We start from the raw sequence: 22,746 nt of genomic DNA, 5'->3' as shown, positions 1-22,746 counted from the left end.
AAAGTTGATAAGATCAAGGAACTGCAATTTTACAATAAATCCGCCAAAATGGAGTCTCAAAGATGAAGAAAAATGGCTCGTCCTTCAGCTTCACAGACAGTGAGATTTTGATTGGTTAAAAAATGTGGCCACGCTACAGGCGCTTGCATCCAAATGTAATGCCAGGGTTGTAAAAGCCCTCAGACTAAAACTCAATTCTTGTTCGCGTGTTTTCTTGAACCAGTTCGTTAATTAAGAGTGCAGAAAATACACTTAGAACCATTGGAACTATCATCTAAACATTGTAAACTATGTTCATGTAGGCCTAATATGAAATTGCTATTTGACTTCTCAGCTTTATGTCAATCTTAATTCCATGAATTATTTTATACAGTTATACTTGACACCACTAGTGGCGTCGCGTAGGTGCATAATTGGAAAGTGAGAAAATTATGTGCAAGGCTTATAGCTACCATTAAGATTTCTAGAGAAAGTCAATTAGAATCTGCAGGATATCCCGTAATCTACAACTATCGATATTTACAACTGTTTCTAGATGAAACCGCAGAAAAGCTGCAGAAAAGTGAAACTATACTAACAATTACTCTCTTAATGCTCACAATCTTAGAAGATTAAAAAATTTCTACTTCGTGCAGCACCAATAGAGGGATTGCTACACAATAGAGGGACATAACAGTTTCGATAGGAGGTCTACCCATACTTCAGTGAGTTATCGTAAACTCTACTAGTGTAGCAGATATGCTCGCGGAAACTTGGGTCAAATTTTGACCGTAGCACCAAAATAGTGCTGCGAAGAGCAATTTCATGCACCTTTCTTCTTGTGCGGGAAGAACGATGCCTGGATTTTTCCCAAGACGGATGAAGACTCCGTCTTGGATTTCTCTACAGGCACAAAAATAACGTTGGTGCAAATATTTTGCTTGCTCCCGGCAGACACTACCGCAAGCAGTGCGCAGTGCGGCGAGCACAATATACCATCCTCGCCGTGTGTCTCTTCACTGGCGCAGCCAGCGGTGATGAATCGCAAGGACTGTAGTAGATCTAGCCTAATGTAAATCTAGAGCAATGACTGGTTTAGAAAAATTAGAAAATTAAGAGGGGTGACGGCCAGGGTTAGGTGGAGCGCTTGCACATATGGGGTCCTGCCACTGCATGACTGATGAAATAATTGCTCTGCGTAGAGATTGCGTTCTAAATTATGCTTGGGGCACCTAACCTATATATATATATATACCTATGCACACATTATAGGCCTATAATGTTAAAATATGACTTTGGCAAACTTTGTTTTTAATTCATCGTTTTCTAAACAGACTAAAATCATTTTAATGTTTGATCCAATCCTTCGGCCTTAAAATTTTTTTTATATATAATTGCATCCCTGCTATAAAGACAATAAATTGACCTATATTTAATTAAACATATTTTTATAGAGCTATTTTAGAGAACCTTGAATATCTGTTGCCTAAACAATTTGATAAAATACAGGTAGTACTGTCATGTAGACCTAGTTAATTGATTTTCTACCTTGTAGGCTACTTAGAAAGCTTTGAATGACCAGCAATGTTTTTGTTCTTTAAAATGCTAGTACAGTTCTTGATATGGGTTTTACCTAAATTTTTTCGGCCCCCTTTTTTTCTTTTTAATGCAGCGTGGTATTGGTGATGTCGAGCTTTTTTCTATAAAAGCATTCCAACCCTAGATTCAAGTTTTATAACAGAATCTTCTGCTACATCTTTGAGGAATAAAACTTTTGGGGGGACTTATTAAATAGTTTTGGTAATATACATGTATAGTAATGTGTCATGTCTCAATATCATTTTTTTTTTTACTTTGATTGTTTCAATCCAGGAAAGGGGGTGGAATGCGCGTATAAAATTTTATCTGTTTATTCATTCACGTCACTGCCTCCAAGTGTTGTTTCACACGCCTTATTATATTAATATATAACCTGTTTGAAACATAAACAATGTTTGGATTTCTTCTTTTCGCTTTGCTATTGTGTTGTGAAAGGTTAATTTGCGTTCACATTCCAATAAATCAACGGACGATCAGCTGGGCTGCAGCAAGGACCTACAAAGATTCTTTACTAAAGAAGTTAAACAATCTATTTGCTACAACCTCTTATATTTCTTACACTCTCCAAGGGCTTCATTTAATTCTGTGGAAAATCCGCGTTTCTGGCTTCTTTTGGCTCTTCAAATTTAGTAAGCCAATCTGGCCAATACCATTTTGGACAGCCTTCAAAATTTCTCCTCACTCCTTGTCCAGCCAGGCCTCCCAAGCTTTGGCATAGCCTGAGCAAGCCTGACATTCCCTTCACAGACACTAATTTGGGGCTACTTCAAACCAATCTAAAATTAGTTGCTGTTGTTCTAACAAGTGAATTCAGAGGAACTGTCTTGGCCTAGATCTAGGTGTTGTCAGTCTCAATCAATATTTGTGATACTGATTGTCTCATATAAAAGATGTACATTCCAACTTTTTAGAAAGTTCCATTTTGTAAACAAAAGGGGCAACTCTGCCTTTCCAGCCTACAACAATATAACCTTTTGTTTTGACTTGTTTCTCGTTGCGTCAAATGAATGCTGGTATTTTCAAGTCGAAATATAATTGCAACCACTGATGTCTTTGTGTCACGTGTTTATTGTTCTTCCTTTGAGGATAGCTTTTGCTCTTAGCAAGTCCATGTAAGTATCTAGATTTAGAAATCTAATTTTCATGTTTACACTTTCGCATTTCGCATGCGTTACACTTTTCCTTTTATACTGCTCTTCGATTCAGGTGTACAGCACCAACAGTCCAAAAATAAACGCTTTGGGATCTGCGAGTGGAGTCTTTGCGACCTGGTTTCTAGAATCTAAGACAAGATCTAGAATCTAGATATAGATCTAGATATATATATAGATCTAGATATCTAGATCTAGATCTAGAATCTAGATTAGATGTAGATCTAGAAGATTAATTTATTTCCGATTGCGGATAGCTTGGGTGCTTTTTCTACAATCATCTAGATCTAGATCTAGATTCTATATCTAGATTCTAAAATCTCTATCGATGTCTGAGTGACTGGAGTTGAGGGTTTTGATCCAACTTTTAAACCCCCCTTCCTATTTTTATTAGGTCAAGCCCCCCTGAAAACCCCCTAGGCTAGATCTAGATCTACTCTTGTGGCCCAAACCCGTGAATAACATTGCGAGGTGGGAACTACCGAAAAAGCGCCGACTTTAGTTTAGTCGGGAATGACAAGGCGCTCTGCTCAACTGCTGTCAGTTCTGCGAAACTGGCATGCAGTGTGAATTGGACAAAAAAAGTGCTGATTCATTGTGCATGATCGTTGTCCTGCTTACCTCAACCCCAAGTTGACTCAGACTTTACGAAAGAGTTCTTCTCCATGAGAACTGTTGGACATGGTGCCAATCGTTCCCGCGAGTCTATTTGAGCTAAGACTAAGATTTGAATGAAGCTTTTACTTCTGAACTTCTTTGGATTTTAGGCCTCTAGAAAATCTACACATTATTGTAGTAGGCTACTTCAACTTCACTATATCTAGATCTACTTCAGTAGATCTACTTCAGTCTCTCAGTCTCAGTCCTTTGAAACTGGACTGACCTGAGCCTGAGCGATCGAAACTATACATTCTAGTTCTAGCTATCTAGATCTAGATCTAGATCTAGAATCTAAATCATGTTCTAAAAAAGTCACATTTACGCATTTTATGCTCAAAACTGTGTTGGAAGGAAGCTTCACTACTGAAACTGAATGGGTGCAATGGCGTCATTTGATTCTACCTCATCAACCACGTCCACGTCTTCTTCCAGATTTCATTCTTGGTTCAAGTTGCGATGGACACCTTCATCAAGAAGCTGGCTGGTACGCCTAGATCAGAAAATCAGGAAAAGTAAGTAGCCTAAAGTCTGTCAATTCAGATTGTGACATGATTGTCTTGGACCAAGCAGTGGGACTACCAGCTTCTCTTCTTGTCTCTTGCTCAGGAAGAAGTTCACTTTGTTGTGATGAGAAAACTTTTCATTGTGCTGCTCTTCACTTTTCTCTGTGTTTCAAACTTAATATTCTCATTCTGACTGGGGGGGGGGGGGGTGTGAAATACTTTTAACGCCGTGGCTATTTTTACGGCGAGCCGTAAAGATAGCCTCCCCCCAGGCTATTTTTACGGCGTGCCATAAAGAGCCTCCCAGTGAGTCCCAGACTATTTTTACGGCGATCCTCGAAAAGCGACCCTACTCCGCCTCTCATGTACGCGACATGCCTCAATGTATCAGATCTAGGCCTATAGGGGCCGTTCAAAATATAAACTTGCACCTCAGAGAGGAAAGGGTGTCTTTGGATTCTGTAAGAAAAGTGGAAGATTGTACTTCTACTGTATAGAGAGAACACCATGTAAATTTTATAAACTTTCGTGAAAATATATGCTGATATTCATGGCTGTATAAGACCCTTAAAGTTGTATGTGAAGGAATTACTTCATAGTGAATTGTGTGCCAGATGGATAAATGTTGAAAATTATAGCTATCTATCATCTGCGTTGATAAGATCTTTTGTGAATATCCCCATCAACGTTATTTCTATCATGTTCCAAAAGTTCGACAATTTCTGTCAAGCTGTTTTTGTTTTTTAATACATATCTAACTAAATAACCAAACAAGTTAGTGTTCTTTTTTGTGTGTGTGGTGGTGGTGGGGAGGGGGGATGGGTTGAGTCTCAAGAGTAGCAATGCATGCTTTGAATGCTTTAAGTGATAATTACCGTAAGTTGAAGAAAACACCTATAAATTTAAGTTGGAAAAAGTACCATAAATTAGGTTATCCTAGCTAGAGTGGCAACAAGGTGCTGACCCTAATGACCCTGACATGATAAGGCGCTGGGTGGGGAATCCCTCGCTGCAACTAAAATTCCACTGTTGGTGAACAGTGTTCTAAATCTTGACTAGAATTGTGCAAAAATGCCGGGAAGCTTGTACTTTTTATGAAAGGTGCGCATTTTTTTGTTTTTCTTCTCAACAAAAAAGCTTAAACAGGATTTTATTGCCTCTATGGGTGATTCAGAATAGGATAGCATAGCAGTGGCCCAAACTGATTTAATGCAGAGGAATTTATTTATTACTAAGATTCCGATGCTTGGTAAAGCTTTGATTTATTTAAAATTTGGTACGGGGGGGGGGGTTCTTTTTTAATTTAATTTGTAATTAAAACGCATATTTATCACTTTTAAATCTTTATTATTCATTCATTAAAATTATATCTCTAGGTTTATTCCATTAAACCGATATCTAGGTAAATGGCACCCAGATGGTTGGTTTATCTACCAATACTGATGCACATTTGAACTTTTTATGCTATATTATATAGCAGTTAATGATTATCTGTGAAAGTAATAATTCGTGGCACTTATGGGTATTTCCTTTGTTTCTAGTGCTCAACTCGCTTTACAAAATGTTTTAATAGCCAACAATCATAACAATGACTTTGAAAATTAAAAAATATATGGACCATATATGCACCAGGGTATATAAAATAATAGAAACTATTCATGTATATATGGTTGAAGAAGTATGGATTGAATAAAACATGGTAAACAATCCCAAGGAAATAGAAGATACTGTTATAGCATAAAATATCAGTCTACATTTTTAAAATATATATGGTACTGAAGTATACAAAGGTCTCCTCTCTCTCTCTCTCTCTCTCTCTCTCTCTCTCTCTCTCTCTCTCTCTCTCTCTCTCTCTCTCTCTCTCTCTCTCTCTCTCTCTCTCAACAATAATGGTAAAGTATAGATGTTCTATAGGTAGTAAATAAGTGATGTTTCAAATTCCTCCCAGCATGTCTACAGCTGACCATTTCTTCGCTGAACCATTTTCATTCAATGTTTGTCTACTTTGACCATGCACATAACCATGCCTTCTGTTCACCCACCACCCAGCCCTGTCGAGGTCAATATTCAAATCTCCCATGCCGGGTAAGGGAAAGGGGGTAGGGTAGCAGAAGAAACAATGTCTAACTTTTAACTCTGTCACTATTATTTGAAAAAGAACCTATCTCTAATTCACGTACATTATAAAAATGACAAAATGTAATCAGTTTTAGGACGACTTGTTTCAACTTCTTTTTGTCTCTATTTTTGTCATTAGAAAACCATTCAGGGATTATACAGAGAATCCATGTGTACTGTAGGAATTGCATTGAATTGATAAGGTTCTGAAACAGTTTTGGTGTGAGTTTATTTTTTACATTGTTTGTTCATGGGTTTTTTTAAACTTTGCCTTGGCAACTGTGTTTTAAAAGAATCTTGTGGAATTGGACACTGCACAGGTTTTTTCGAATTTGAAAGGAGTGCCTTTACTAATAGCATATCACTATGGCACCATGTGTTGTTGTTTTTTTAATGTAATCTTTACACTGATCTTTGCGATGTTTGTATCGATTAATTATGATTTTAGATACAACCTGATCAGTTCAGAACTGTTCATGCACAGCTGTTTTTACATGCTTTCTAACATTATGAGGTTTTTCTCTCTTGAGCTTACTCTGATATTTTTTTATGGGTAGTTTCTTAATGGGTTTGCTTGTTGTTTTTTTCTACAAATTAGAGATACAACACAAGAACAATGGCGAATTTGTGAAGGTGCGTCTTGGAGATGAGGTTCACAACATCTGGACAGTGGTGGTGGAAGGTGACTACAGGGACACAGTTCCCATCGTCGTCCTCCATGGCATGGGAGGTGGCAGCAACATGTTCCTGAATAATATAGATGCTCTTGCAGAACAGGTCGGTGGCTTTTTTACTTATTGGAGATATCGTTTGTGCATTTTCTTTATAAATAGGAATATGGCCACTTGTGAATGTGCAGAGCAATGCCCTGTCTGTTGATTTGCTCACATATTTTTGTTATGTTTTGGGGTTTTTTTAGACTTGTTTTGTTAAAATTCTTTACTTTAAATCAAGTTTCTTTTCCTTATTTTATACTGTAAAACAGGTCTGAACTTAAGTTGGATTGAATCAATATCATTTGTCTATTATTTTAGTTCTGGAATAAGTCATGACTCTTCATGTGATTGTTTACATTGCTCCAACATGAAAAACAGCATGATAAAGTATGATATAAAATACTCAGCTGTTAATCTTCTGACTTCTGTCTAATCTATATTACATATTTTGCACACTTTCTTCACCCTTGGTGACATTGTTTTACAGATATCCACTTTTAAACCATGAACTATAACTAACTGTAACATTGATTGTGTAGTCTAGATATGGCTCGCCCGAAAGTGTCATTTTTATATCTTAACGATATTCTACTCCAGATCAAGTGTTCAAGTGGGTTGTTGTGCTCTACTGATGATTTTGTGACACTTTGCAGATAGCCAGGTCCTTTCCTTGTTGACCTCTTATCACAGGCTTTCCCTCTTTTGTACTCAAGGCAAAGTTTCCAGCAGAGTGGCTTATTCAAAGGATGATCTATAAACTGGTGATTTTATCTCAGTTTAATTGCAATGTTTCTCCTTCAAAATACTTTTAAAAGATTTTCTGTTGTGTCCTTGGTATATGTACCAATATTTTTAATGGTATTTTGCAATAAACTCTAATTTGCTCTTAGTAAATTATTTAAATGATTTCTGTTTTTGATTTTTTCAGAGAGATGTGATTCTTATAGATTTGCCTGGTTTTGGCCTCAGCAGTCGTTCTGAACTTCGTGTGAAGTTTGTAGATGGCTGGTGGGTGGACACCACAGGGGATGATATAGAAGCATTTTACACAGAAATCTTGGAGCAGTGGTTCAAGAAGATGAAACTCTCAAAAATCATCCTCTTAGGTACGAATGAAATTGTGTGCTCTGGAATTCATTGTTGCTGTTTTTTTCTACTATCCCATCAGGGGCTTTCATGGTCGAGAGGTTACGATGTTCACCTCTCATTCATTAGGTCCCACATTCGAATCCGGAAAGTGACGGAAAATTTTCTTCCCCTAATTTTCTCCTTCCACCCCCATTCCTGCTCTCTAGCAAGGTTCTCTTGTCTGCTTTCGTCTCCACTTTCTGTCCCCACCCCCTCACCTCCTTTGCCCGCTCCTCTGGGCTCCTGACTCTTTCTGAAGCCTTTCTACTGTTACTGCTTGGCTCCTTCCTACTGCTGTCTTTCAGCCACACTCCTGATCTTTTGGTAGGTAAGATCTAACACCTAGCCTTTTCAGATACGGGCGAAAATCTCGTAGGTCCCATATGCAAGTCGCGGACGTTAAAGATCCCTTGGTGGTCCAAAATCGATAAGAGTTGGCTTCAGCCGCTCTCCTACCTACCGAAAATGTTTAGTGTGTCCCGCGCGCTCATTTGCCCTTATGCAGTTGTGAGCGCTGTAAAACACTTACTTTTTAAAAATATTTTTAAAAATACTATCCCGTCACTAGATGGTGCTAATACCCTGCTCGTGAGATACCACCCATATATAATTCTTTATTTACTTTTTTGCGACAAGGGGCAGGCATCTTTTTCTGCAATTATGCTGTCTCCTGTTCTGCTTTCTCCTGTTGACCAGTCAAGTTCTGCAAAATATAAACCCCTGGCACCCTGCAGCACAGGGTTCACCTTTGAAATAACTTATATATTTCTAATAGTAAGCATTGCAGTTGCGATGGCTAAAACAAAAACTCAGGTTCCATGGATCTATTTTTAAGTGTATGTATGAAATTTAGGTTTTAGATGAGAATCAAAAACATTTTTCATCCTCAGTTATTCTTGAAAAAATAAATTTGTTGGTATTTGTATTGCCTTTTGAAAAGCTATTTTGTTTATATCACAATGCTAGTTTTAGCTATTTCTTTTTTACTATGAGATTCAAAACTTAACTAAAAAAGCTTTTTATTAGTTAGTGTTATTTTAGTAAGTTTATGTTGTTTGGTTTTTTTTATTTTTCCCTCCTTCATGCTAACTAATAGAATTTATTGTGCTTTACTCAGGCCACAGCTATGGAGGTTACATCAGTTCTGTTTACTGCCTCAAGTACCCAAAAAGAGTGAAGCATCTTATTCTGGCCGATCCCTGGGGCTTTCCGCAGCGACCTCCCCTGGCAGACAGGAGGCCATTCATGCGTAGCCGGCCTCTGAGATTGTTGTCGAGGTTGTACTCGAAAATGAATATATTCACACCCATTCGCGCTTTGGGGCCCATTGGTGAGTTTTTAACTTCACTATGTGCACAACTTTGATGCAGGAATTTGGATCTTCAGATTGGGGAAAATTAGGGAAGGGGGGTTAGAGTGAAGAAGATAGACAGGTATCAGATATGTATTAGATAAGTGTGACCAAGCCTGATGTTATGTAGTCTATTTAGGGTTCTCAATATCTGTATGGGATAGGACTTCAGGATTGGAATGCTTCTATGGGAAATTCCTTTATGTGAAAATGTTCTCTCTCTCTCTCTCTCTCTCTCTCTCTCTCTCTCTCTCTCTCTCTCTCTCCCTCTCCCTCTCCCTCTCCCTCTCCCTTTCCCTCTCCCTCTCTCTCTCTCTCTCTCTCTCTCTCTGTGTGTGTGTGTGTGTGTCATGTGTCCATTTTGGGATTACTGTGTCAAGCTAAATCAGTTTTCAACTGACATATGGTCAGATTGTTTCATGTAAAATACAGTAAGTGGTAGGGGGGGGGGGGGTTCCTTTGCGATCATGAATTGTGATGTAAGTACAAAACATTATATCTTTGCTTTGCTCTTTATTTGAATTTTAGCATAATGACACAAGTAGTTGAGTTATTATTTAGGTAGTATTTACTTTTTCTAGTTTATTGACAAGGAATTGGAGATTTCATTTCTTTGCATTCTTATGATAATTTTTGCTCAGTTATTGTGTCTAACACTGTGAATTCAGTGTAAATAGATATATTTATTGATTGCAGGTGGATTTAAGAGCAATTTAACTTGACATATCAATTATGTATCTTAAAATACCCTACAGGAATATTTTCCATTGTTGAAAAGGGAGGAGGGTTTTTGTTTTTTTGCTGTTGAAATTTAACCCCCCTTTTAGACATGATATAGATCTTTTTGAAGGTACAGCACTTCATTTTCTCTCCGTTCATTATGAATGCTTGAAGGAACAACAAAAATGAGGATGCTGAACTTCCCCAGGTTGTTTTATTTCATGACTGCCATGGCACCCTGCAAAAGTAAATTATCCTTGTGTTTATATTTGTTTCAAGATGGTTATATTTATGCTGATGGGTGCTTGCATTAAAAAAAAATTTTTACTACCATTTTTCGCACTTTGTAGAGGAAATTGCTGTGAAATTAGTTTGGTTAGAGAGGATGAATATCTCAATCAAATTTTCTTTTTAACTACAGTGCAGCCTCTCTATAACGACATCCTCTGTATAGCGACATGGTGCCGAGGTCCCGCTTTTTTCCTTATATATCGTTAGTCTTTTTTGGTTGCCTCTCTATAACGACATTTTTTTCTGGTCCCAACGATGTCGTTATAGAGAGGCTGCACTGTATATGGTTTGCACTGTCTTTGAAGTGAGTACTACAGATGGTAAAATGGTTCCTTCCCCCCGCAGCCGTACCCCTGTTTAGAGCATTTAAGTTAGACATTAAGGAGAAGTTTGTGGCCAAGATGATGGACTACCCAGTGGAGGAAAGCAGTGTGTCCTTGGTACAGGACCTGATGGTTAAAGATCGGCAGCGTCTGTGTCCCGACTACTCGAACCAAGATTACTGCCTACTGTGGATGATAAGCAGCAAGAGGTACACAGCAGCCCTCTTATGGTGTGCTGCCCCCAACCCCCCACCCCTAAGCCCTCTCCCCTGCACTGGCGCCTCTTCCTCAAGGAATATTTGTGTATTTAGTTACCTGTGATGTCTAACATGTTTCTATTAACCTTAACATTTTTTGTTTTCTTTTTCATGGTTTTTTTTCTCCACTCACTGTTACCCACGTTGTTGTGATAACTTACAACCTTTTTAAAAAGAATTTAGTTCAAACCTGTTTCTACCGAGGAAGGAAAAGGGTCATATGTGTTGATGAGAATAAATTGGTTCTTATCTGTTACCTTTTCTTGTGTTCTAAATATATATGATTGTAACAGCAGAGGGATAGGCTGTGGTGACGGAGACCGGCGGGCAAATGAGTAATGTTTTGTTTGTTCTGCTGACTGATGTTTCATTTATTGGCAGGGGATGCGAACTCAGAAGCTGTCAAGAGCAAAACTGTTGAAAAGGCCATGTTTGTCTTTGTATGTGCTGATATGCCGTGTGATCTCACATGTGGAGAGTTGGCATCAATATCTATCCTGTACCATTGCTTCTCATTTCAGGCCCAGCTGTTTTCCGTTCATTGAGAGCTGATCTTGGACGGAAGTTTAGTTCATACTTTGAGGACCATACCCTTTCTCATTATCTCTATGCCTGTAACACATGTGATAAGCCCAGGTACTTCCACAAGGGATAGATAGCTCTCTTCGTCTGGTTTCGTGTTTCTGTTTCTTTTCTTTTGGGTTCTTCCCACGGTAGTTGAATGTGCTCTGTTCTGATTGTAACAGCATGACTATGCTCTGCTAAATTTTGAGTTGAATGTTGTTTCCTTATTAACCGCTTCCTTACATCATGGTCATATCCAGATCTCTCATCTTTTAACTCTAACATACTCTCATATTTTTATATACTGGGATGAGAGGTCTGGGCATGACAATTATGAGTTATGCTTAATGAGAGATCACATTGTAGCAAAACTTTTTATCTGCTTTTTATGAGGTATATACCAGGGATGGAAATTTTCCGTTTTACTGAAATCCATAATTTTGATTTGCTCCGTCATTTTAAGTGGGATTCCTCCCTTCCCTGATGCCTGTCTACCTACTTTCAACGACGAGTCATTCTATTATGTGTACTAATCTACAAATTGAATAAGTGTATTTTTCCAATTCTGTGTAGCCCGCGAAAAGTTCAGTAAATTTTGGACTGATCAATTTCCATCCCTGAAATGCACAATTGATTTACAAGGGAGAAAGTAAACTAACCCAAATGAAGACATGGGTTCCTTGTGTAGTTTAAGGCTGGAAATGGGGAAAACATTTGGCTTGTCAGTGAGTTATTTGCTATAATATATGTTTATATCTGGAATAATTTCATTTGAAAGCTTTCTGTTCCTTGTATCTATTTTCTATTTGCAAGAAGCTTGAAAAATACTTTGTCGGTTTCAACAAAGCTTCAGTAGAAAATTGAGCTTGATGTTGGTGAAGTGCTTACCCTTTTTAACACAACCACTTTTCTGTGGAATGGGCCTGAATCGTCATTATCATTCTTGTATGTATGTCACACACTTGTATTCTCTACACCTTCATTTTACTAGGCCTCTTGCTTGCAGTACGAATTCAGCTAACATGGCCTTGTTATTGTTGTAAATAAATTCAGTTTCCTAAGCTTTGTTGTCTGTGAAAAGTTAGCTTTGTTCCAGGAAGTCAACTTATTTGTAAAAAAAAAAGTTAACATTTGGAGGAGAGAATAGTTCTTTTTTTATTCCTAGTTTTTAAAGTACATTTATGTGCAATCTAGCACGCACATAGCAAAATCGGTGGGACACAGAAATGTTTTCGTTCTTTACAAATTTCACTATGTATTACATGTTTTAAATACAAAGAAAATACTGTGTGTAAGAAAATATTTGGGACCTTAAAATCTGTTTGCTTTAAAGTGTTATGCTATATATGCGTGCTAAACTGTATATTTGTTTTGCATGTGTTCCCATTATACTTAAGGATTAGTTTCATTTTTATGAAATGACAAGACATCAGAACATGATAGGTTTGAAACACTGTTTGACAGGACACTGAATAAAAAAGATTGAAATGAATGCTTATATGCATAAAGTGTATAATTTTTTTTAAAATATGTAATTGTCTTTTCTGCGCACTCTTTAATTTGAAAAGAAAGTATTTAACATACAAATCTGATGGTAATTTGAAGGTTTAGTCTTTACACTATATATGTTCAGTAAATGTTGTGTTTGCATTGTGCTGTAGATAAAAGCTTGCCCTGTGTTCTTTTCCTCATCTAATCGCTTGTAGTTTCTTAACCCATAATACAATGTGTAATATATGGAATCTATATGTATCGTCACTTTAGAAAACAACTTGCGCTTGAAAATATTTTGCAAAGAATTACTCCAATATATTGCTGCACCAGGCTCCATGATTCTGTATTGTATTTGTGTAGTTACTTATAAATTTGTCTTCTGTTGAATCAAACTGGAAAAGGTACAAATGCTATTCATATTTTTGTCTTTAAAAAAAAGAGAGAGAGAGGGGGTTTAAAGTAGCTCAAATAATATGGTTCAGAAATAGACAATTTTGTAGATGTTTTTTATCCCAGGTTACAATAAGATTACTATACTCATTGTTTTTTATTTTTTATCCCCCTTCTTCTGTTACTTAACTGCTTTAATTGTTCAGAAAAAGAGACAATGTGAGGCCCTTTAATGGTTATGATTATAATGTGCCATGATGTAGTGCAAAATGGAATATGCTAAATTGGAAAGCAGATTCCCATTTTGTTTAGTTTCATTTTTTTTTTCATTGGCGAAGTTTTGTTCTCAGAAATATAATAGTTTCAGACATCTAACTTTCTAGAAGATGACCTTTCATAATGTTGGTATTTTTAAAAGCTAGCTTTGTGTCAGCTTTAGTTCCTATGTACCTATCCTTTTTATCCCAGTTAAAGCTAAACCAGTCCCATTTCACTGTAGCAACGTGGGTTCTGGCAATGCTGTATAAGAGGGTTTCACTGAATTGATGAAGTAAACTGGTGGTAAATTAGTAATTGAAAGCTTAAAGAAAGAATAATTGTGAGGCAGCGTGGTGGAATCAGGCTCTCGTCAAAATAATCAAAGTGAAGAAACTTGCATTTTTCCGCAGGTTTGTGAATTTTTATCAAATTTTTGTTTTTTTGGCTCAACACCTTTCATGCCCATTAAAGAACTCATTTCTGGATGGATTTTTCTGAAAAACGTTGATTAAAGGAACAAAAAATGTAAATTTTCAGTTACCACAGACTCTTAAGCTAAGGAAATAACTAATCTTTGGCTGCCATTTTCTCACTAATTTTACCTCTGAAAACAGATGACCCCCACCTCCTTCATTCGCAAATATCTCGACTTGTATTCAAGATAAATGGATATTTTTTTCATTCAAATAAAGACAAGTGAACAAGCTTTAAGGTGATACCAATAACTCTACATGCTCAAAAATTGACGAGTGCCTGATTCCACCACGCTGCCTCACAATTTAGACTGATGATATGGGATTTGACCATAAAACTTTTCTAAATACAGACATTTATCTTGTCTTTTCTGTGGTTGTATAGACGGGATCCGTTTTAATGAGAACTGATGACTCTCATGCTTTCTTACTGTTTGGTTAAAACATTTCTGTTGAGTGTTCACCGAAGCTGAAATTACTGTTTCTAATGCGTATGAAATCAAATTAAGTGTTTTGTTGTTTTTTTTCTTCCCCATTCTGTGGCTCAATAAAGTGGTGAGACCGGCTTTGGTCGTCTCTCCATCCCCTTTGGCTGGGCCAAAAAGCCACTAGTGGACAGAGTAGTCAACTGGGTCCCGGAACTGGATGTAACATTCATTTTTGGGGCTCGCTCGTGGGTTGACTCGCAACCTGGTTACGAGACGCGCAACCACAGGCACGACAACTATGTTGATGTACAGGTATGTCTGAGGAGGGAGAGGTCACGCTATTGGGCTCCTAGAATGTTATGTTACAGTTGTCTTTTTATGTTGGTATATTATGCAAAATTATGCAATTGAACCGGCTTTTGAAGTCAGAATTTTCTATTACTTTGCGCAAAGGCTCAAAATTGATGTTGATTGAAGAAAAAGACAAAAGCAGAGATGATGTCCTTCCTGTTCTTTAGATGTGTGGTAATGGTACAGACTAGATAGTATTTAGAAATGTGCAATACTTAACTGTTTTATGCAGTGAGAGACTCTGGATGTCTGGAAAAGGATGTCAACTTTTGATAGAATTTGACCCTCTGGTCTTACCACCTGTTTTCATTCATAGCAAAAGTGACAGCTCATTTCCACTCTTTTTCATAGTCTAGGGAAGCATTTATGGGTGCATTATATTTGCTGAATGTTGAATAAGTAAGGACAGTTTTGTGTGTGGTTGTGTAGTATTTAATTTATTAAGTTTATTAGTTTTCGTCTTGAGGTCTAATTCACACGCCGAGAAAAATGAATTTCTTTATCTTTTTTTTTCCCAGGTGATCAGCGGGGCAGGTCACCACGTGTACGCAGACCGTCCACTGGCGTTCAACAACATGGTGGACATGATCGGTGAAGCGGTGGATAATGGCGTCAAGCCAAACATCAGTCACGAATTTGAGAAGCGCCATCTAGCCATGTCTTCTCTGAGGCGCCGTGCTTCATGCGCTTCTCAAGCAGAACTCTGCAACGACGAAGCAGGGCTTCGACAACTGCGGGCTTTAAGCGAGTCAGAAATGATGGGCTTTGATGGGGATGGGGTGAGAGGGGAGGGGGACACGTCGCCCGTGACCTTCAATCTTGATGATACGGTCGTTGAGGAGGGGGCTTCTGCTGCCCCAGTCAGTTTCCACCTGGGCAGTGCACAGGAGAGAAAGCCCACCCTGAGAGCTTCTAAGTCTGGAGGAGGATTAAAAAATGTGAAGTTCTCCTCAGACAGCTTACAGAACTCGAGTGCTCTTCCGTCAAGGGGCCAAGGTGGACAGGTTGACAAAGATGAGGTTAAAGTAGATGAGGCGGGATACTTACTTTGTGAAGAAGACTCGGACATTGGACATACTGAAACCAGAAAGAAACCTGCCAAGTGAACCAAGCATGAAGCTACCTCCAAGTAACTATTCGTTCTGCATAACAGTGTGGTTTTAAAAAAGGTATACTTTTCCTCAGATCTTTCATGTGTGTGAATCAGGTTATCTTATATTAAACATAGGGCAACAATCATTACAAATGTTTTGTCATATTCCATGTCATATTTAATCCCAAGTAAAGAGCATGAACAATATGGGGAAGAGAATGTATTATTTGAAAAGTTCATGATGCTTAGGTTAGTTCGTAGTGGTAAATTAATGGAAAGTATGTGTGAGTTTGACTTAAATAATGTGGGTAGTCTGGTGTAGTTTGCTCCTTCTTTCCTAACAAATAAAACAGCTATCGTCCATATTTCTCCTTTTTTAAAAAGAACTGTTTGTTGTTACTCTCATGTCACACCAAATTGTCGGCGCGTATGTGACCTAATTGTGTTAAAAGTGTCGTAAAATTCTTACAAAAAACAAAGACCTTACAATGCTGTTGTATGTGTGGGCTATGAGCGGGGCAGAGGGAAATGTCTGCACTACTGTGGTCATGTGAAAGAGCAACATCTTCAGCCCAGGAAATAATGACACGGCAATTGTGGTTCAGAGTGGTCAGTCTTGTGGTCTAAATGTTGATTGAGGCTGGTGCCAGGCATGTCCCTTTCTACTTCTGTACGTTCGCAGCTAACGGTCACACCTCTTTGTAAGTAACAACATTTATTTTTTTTAATGAGTGTTCATATGAAAGCTTTTTAAGTGGTTCAAATTAGTTTTGATATAAAATGCGGTATCATTATGTTTATGAAATGTGTTAAACATGTCATTGTTCTGCTTCTTTTTTTTTTTCTCTGGTTTTGCTTTTTTGCTTTCGAAGATCATATTTTGATGTTTGAACAAAAATTGTCTTAGAGTAGACTTTTGAATTTTACACTATACCTCTTCCTCTTTGAGAAAACTCTTTATATATCGTATTATTTCATGAATGTGAACATTTTACTTTTTTATCACTTCTGCGTGGCTAAGCGTTTACACTTGTCTTGTCTCTTAAAATGATACAATGAGCCATACATGGTAACGTTTTACATTTCCACCCCCCTCTCAGACGGGGAGATAACTCTTGTGTGCATGTGAACGTCTGGTGAGAGAAAGTGGAGGTTATTATTTGTGGCTTCATCTAACAGCTGACAGTGCATGTGTTTGCCATTCTGATAGGCCAAAAGCCACAGATAGGTTGGATGCTCAAGGGAGAAGAATTGAAATGTGCTACTTATTTCCACATCGCTATTTTGTGAGTGGAGGGGTTGCTTTCTTTATGTCAATTTTGCTGCTGTACAGGATGTGCGTAGATGCACTCAAAAAAATCTCATATGACCCTTTGCTGGCTTCAATCATGGTGTTCACATATCCATTGTAAGTGTGTTATATGGATTTAAAAGCATTTTTGAATCACAATTTAGCATGAATTTTAATGGGGAAATTGTTAACATTCCAATCATTTTCCTTTACTGCAGTTTGCCTACTCTACTCCCTTTCAATTTTGAAAATTTTACAATGTTTGTATACTGCTGTTGTCTATCACAGTATTTTTTTAAAAAGTTTATGTCAAGTGTGTTTTTAGTCATTTGTATTTTTAAGTTCTTTGTAAAGTATACCAAGGTCTTTCGTGTGTTTTCATGCTTTTTGCTGATCTGCTATGTTTTGGGGTGTTTTTTATGCCATCACAAGTAATGATTTTTCATCTCGATGAAATGTTGACCTACTTCAATTTATCCCAAAATATTGTGCGCAGATTATCTTACTTCCATTTTGTTGGGAGTGGTCATGAAAGCAGGCTGTGTTTATGCAATTAAAAATTCTTTCCCTGTAAAGTTAACTTGTATTGCGGAGATAAACTCTGCTTTCCCTTCCACCTCTAAGGCATGTGTTGTCTTCTTACCATGGATAGATTTGAGCAACAATATTAGTACTGGGGTCCCAGGAAATAATGATGAAATATTATGTGGCACCCTTTGACCTATTTATTACGGTAGTGATGTATTGGTTTGGATGTTTTGATAATGGTGCCCTGGCGTGGGCATGACTGCTCTGCCTGCTTGGAATATTATTCTTTGTCTTGTAGAGTAATGAACTTCCATAAGAACAAACTGTAAGGAGTGATATCCATCTACTTGTACTGTAGTTTTTCCTTTCATGGATTGTCTACTGATTAGAGGGAAGGGATGATGGGTCTTCTTGTGTTGCGATGGTCCTTTTATTTAAATTAGCATGTCATGTTTAGTTGAAACGAAGATTCTGGTATCTTTACTTTAATATGGATTTCTCCTCAGTTTCAGATAAGAAAAGAAAATCGTTCATTTGCAGCACTAGAGGTACAGCAAAATTTGTACAGGAATCTATATCCAAGGAGTTTTGTATCTTTTATAAAAAGAGTAGGAGAAAAGGTAGTTTAAGAAGATCCTCAATCTGAGAGATTTTACAAAATGTCTTCACCTGGGTGGGCAGGTAGCATAATCTGTTGAAATAAAGTGGATTTTTAAATTTTTTTTTTTTTAAAGGAGTGAAATATAACATAAATACAAGCTTTGGTGTAGCCTAATGCTGCTGTCTCATCTTCAGGTTTTGAGCATAGTCACTTGTGCCTTGCTGCTATTCTGATTTTTGTTTCAAAACAGGGGTAGGGGCGCTTATTCCTTACGAACCAGTGAAAAGGGTCTGAATTGAAATTGAATGTCTGATGTTTACAGAAAACCATCAATGCTATGCAGGGGGGAAAAGTCAGCCAGACTAATACCCTAGTCTTAATTGGAAGGAGTGGTGAGTGATGTGATTTTACACCTTCAGATGCACTATCTGCATCTCATCTAGTTTTACCTCTGTCTGTACATCGAGGGTAGGCAAGTGAAACATCTCATTTCAGAAACTTTATACTTTTTAGGAGAATCTGTAGATTTTCTCCTTCACTGTGTCATACTTGCTTTATTTTTTATTTTTTTACTCCTACCATTTCAGAGCAGTTTGTGCTGTTGCAGGCTAACGTTTTTGATGCAATGTGTGCCTTGTTGTGTACTTTACAATGCTTTGCTTCTCTGCCTTCCATACCTTTCATGTTTTTCTATTAAAAAATTTTTTTTTGCTTGTAGCTGTTGTTTTTCTGTAGCTCTATATCATATTTCACCGAGTTGTTTTTGTAGTGTAGCACAGCATAGCTGCCCACTGTCCCGGGCCATCCGTATTTTGTTCGGATTTTCTTGAAAAATCGCTGTTGTCCCAGAAATACGGATTTTGACCGACGGTCCCTGAAAATAAAAGCTTGGCGAGCATACTTCTAAAACAGAAAAACTAGCCTTCTGTTGCTCGGGAAAATGACGAAAATTCGGGAGAGTTGGCAGGTGTGCAGTTTCGGCAAAGTCAGCTGATATGCATGCGCGGCGCTCGGCTTCTTCATTCGTTTGAAAAGATGGTGTCAAAATGTTCGGCGATGAGTTCTAAGTCAGACTCTGGACCAAGTAAAGCAAAGAAACCAAAAAGGCAGCAAGTTTTTCTTGACAAATACAAAGTGTCCCTGATAATTAATCAATGTCCCTGATTTTGAGCAAGGCTGTCCCTGATAGCCACAGAGAGGGGTGGGCAGCTATGGTACAGTCAAACCTGCTCTCATGACCTCCATTCCAAGACAACCACTTGTACAAATGACCACTTCCCTCTTCACGCATTGCTTTTTTTTTGGCTTTTTGGTATTTGACACTGTCCAAGATGACCACATTTTGTCCACAACGTTGGATAGACATCTTGGATAATTTTGATAGTGTATTCTTTTTTAAACCTTGAGGAGATGAACAAGCTACTTTTGATGTGAGAATGAAATTTCTCATTGATTTGAAATTAGGGTAGCTCATGACAGGCTTGGGTTGTTTATATAGACTCTTGAAGTGTGTTGCTTGCATTACATCTTGGAGAGTTATGACTCCACGACTGTTTTTGCTTTGAGTGTAAGAGCTTTAAGTATATGTGGTTATTTTTGGCCTTTGATTTAAAAGGAAAATGTGTGATTCAGGAGAGTATATATTCAAATATTGACAAAAGTAGTCAAATTTTTAGGTATTCAATACCTTATATGTGTTGTAGATAGTTGTTGTGGAACGGTCTTGTGGATAGCAATTACCTCGAAGCAAATGTTTATGTATATGGGGAATTTTTATTCCATGGATAGTGAAAAATTTCTCTGTGACGCTGCTCATGTTTGAATTTTTAAAAATATATTAAATATTTGAGTCTTTCAGATTTTATGATATATAGTCTTTTGTTTTTGTAACAGTAAATACTAAAGTAGTAAATCTTCTTGGTACATATGTAGTTTCCTTTCATGCAGCATAGATGAGAATGTACACTCAAGTTCTGATAGGGAATATTTGACTGTCAGTAGCCATGTTGATGGGTCTGGCTGTTAATTTTATTTTATCAATTCTAACCAGAAGTTTGAGGTTGTTTGTTTGTCACTGGCCAACTTTGTACTGGTATATATTATGAGATTTATATCGCTGAAGCAATGTGATGTGTGAAGACATATTCTAGCAAAGACTAGAATGCTCAAAAGTTGCCACTCAGTCAAAATTCTTCATGTCTTTCTTTGAGTACTTCTTTCTCAACCCGGTGTCCCGATTGGGTCAAGTTTGTTTTTTTTAAGCAATGCATCTTAAAGGGCGTCAAATTGCTCTTTTAAAAAAGCGTGATATTGAAGGGGATCAAAGTATGTGCAGACAGATTATGTGACCTTTAGGCACATAGTGTTGCAGATCCTTTCTATTTCTATCATGTACTGGAGTCCAAAGTGCCTGACTAAGATCGACCGTGAGGTTCACTTAATTTGACCTGATGTTTGCTAACTTGGACATTTCTCCATGAAAAATTAAAGTTATGCTCATGATCAAAAGATTTTTGGGATAAATATTGTAACCTGTTTGTTTTTAACTTGAACGATGATAATGTGCTATTGGCACATTAGCCTAAAATTGTTTCGTATTCTCCTAGAGGAATTTTATTCATTCTTGCAACCATTCTGCACTTGACCTTCAGTAAATATATTTTTTGGATCAGGTTGAGTAAGAAAGTACAACTTCAAAGGACTTTAGATTGAAAAAAGAACATTTTCATCGTTGTAACCCAATGGGTATCATATAGTGTGTGTTTGTATTTTTATGCAATGAGAGATATCAATATCATGTACCTTTCTGAGGTGTGCAGGAAAAAGCAGTGTCTTGTCGTGCCATTTGTCTGCATGCTGAAACTTGCATTGTTTAAGCTTAAATTTTTCATTTTTATAAAGTAAAGAATAAACCGTTGTGTTCTATTTTATAATGCTGTTTTCGTTTCATTTTATATAAAAGTGTCTGTCACCTATGATATACTGCCTCCTCTGTCATTAAGAAGTACCACAGTCTGTTCATTGAAACTTCCTGACAGTACTGCTGAAAGCTAACAAAACACCTTTTTTTTTTTCAATTTCTTTTTGATGCAAAAATTTGTTAACTGATAAATCGAAAGCCTAATCAGTTGCCCTACTTGTGTGAAAAATTCAAAGTCAATATGTCACCATGTGAATAGTTTTTGAATGAATTAGAATTCAAATTTCAGACTCGCTCTATTTTTAAATGGTTATGATTACGATGACATAAAACCTCTTTTTCTCAAAAATGCTGGAAAGAAAAAAAGGCGTTTTGTCAGCTCACGGCAGAGTAGTGGCTTTCTACATTTCTTTATAGGCCCTGCCTTAAGCCTGGTTTAGATCATTGGGAAGTTTTTTCAAAATAATTAATTTTATTGATTTAGTGAGAAAGTTATGCTACTACTACTAGCTGTTTGAACTGTTTCCTAAAATGTATTTTATATGATTTTTTTTTCTTCTAAAATTTAATCTAATTTGGTTATATTTACTTGTTTATTTATATTTTTAAATTATTTTATTTATTTATTTATGTTTTTTGGGGGGGTCAGCAGATAGTAACAATGCCTTTCTTGTTTTATTTTAAAAAGTGGTGATTGCTGAATGTGTACATAAGATTCTGCATTTTGGCATATAGTTTAAAGAAAAAAATAAATTAAGAGGCTCAAAATTTGCGTCCTTAATCTGACAAATGAGTGGATAATGAATACAGCCAGCCTCTCATTTTCACGTTTTGGGAGTAGTAAACCAGTGCTGTAGAGGAGCATGAAAGTCGACCTCAGAACTAGGACGGCAGCATTTTCCCGGGAATCAGACTGTACTCCTACTTCTTTCTTTAACTTTAACTTCTCAGTCTGCATATTGTTCAAATGTTCTAGGTGGCCCAGAAAGCAACATTCTCAGAATAAAGGAAAAAAATGGTTAATTCTTTTGTCAATTGTACATGGTATTGGTATATTCAATGCATCTGGTCTTGCTATTTTATTTTTTTTTCAACATTTTTAGAAATTAATTTTTACCTAATATTTCTTCAGCACACACAACAGATTAAAAGAAACTGTAATTTAAGTCAAAAGAATAAGTTTTGGCTTACTACATCTGAACATCTAGCTGATTATAACTGATGTTATTATCGTCTTGCTCTTGCTGTTGCCTCGCTTGCTCCGTAGTATAATCATTACAGTGGTGTGAGGATGATGTGTTCCTCTTTCACACAAACGACCGCTGAAGAATATAAACAGTCTTCAGTCCATCGATTACCTTTCATATCGGCTGATAAGATAAAGATGAAAGTGGGTCAACGTGGTCCTGATGCTGCCCGCTGACACGATTTGCCTTTGTGGTTGTTTCTATAGAGAGGCAAGCCAGCTTGGCTTATTGGATACCGGCACTCTGTAAGCTAAAGCACGCGTACGAAACTGAACTTTCTCCTCCTCCTCCTCCTCCTCCTCTCTCTCTCTC

At 37.3% G+C, this 22,746-nt stretch overlaps 1 protein-coding gene across 1 annotated transcript; it reads left to right on the top strand.

Moving 5' to 3' along the window:
• Positions 1-2,237: 2,237 nt before the first annotated feature.
• LOC101863577 (1-acylglycerol-3-phosphate O-acyltransferase ABHD5) lies at positions 2,238-21,197 on the top strand. The gene is made up of 8 exons (XM_005096405.3): positions 2,238-2,690; positions 3,822-3,901; positions 6,609-6,787; positions 7,655-7,832; positions 8,972-9,184; positions 11,318-11,432; positions 14,529-14,715; positions 15,273-21,197. Exons 1-8 carry the CDS (start codon positions 2,626-2,628, stop codon positions 15,858-15,860), a joined length of 1,605 nt encoding a protein of 534 aa, XP_005096462.1. The 5' UTR covers positions 2,238-2,625; the 3' UTR covers positions 15,861-21,197.
• The last annotated feature ends 1,549 nt before the right edge of the window (positions 21,198-22,746 follow it).

The sequence above is a fragment of the Aplysia californica genome, unplaced genomic scaffold (genome assembly GCF_000002075.1).
Source record: "Aplysia californica isolate F4 #8 unplaced genomic scaffold, AplCal3.0 scaffold00128, whole genome shotgun sequence".
Taxonomy (NCBI): Eukaryota; Metazoa; Mollusca; class Gastropoda; order Aplysiida; family Aplysiidae; genus Aplysia; species Aplysia californica.
This window is presented reverse-complemented; position numbering and strand designations above follow the sequence as displayed.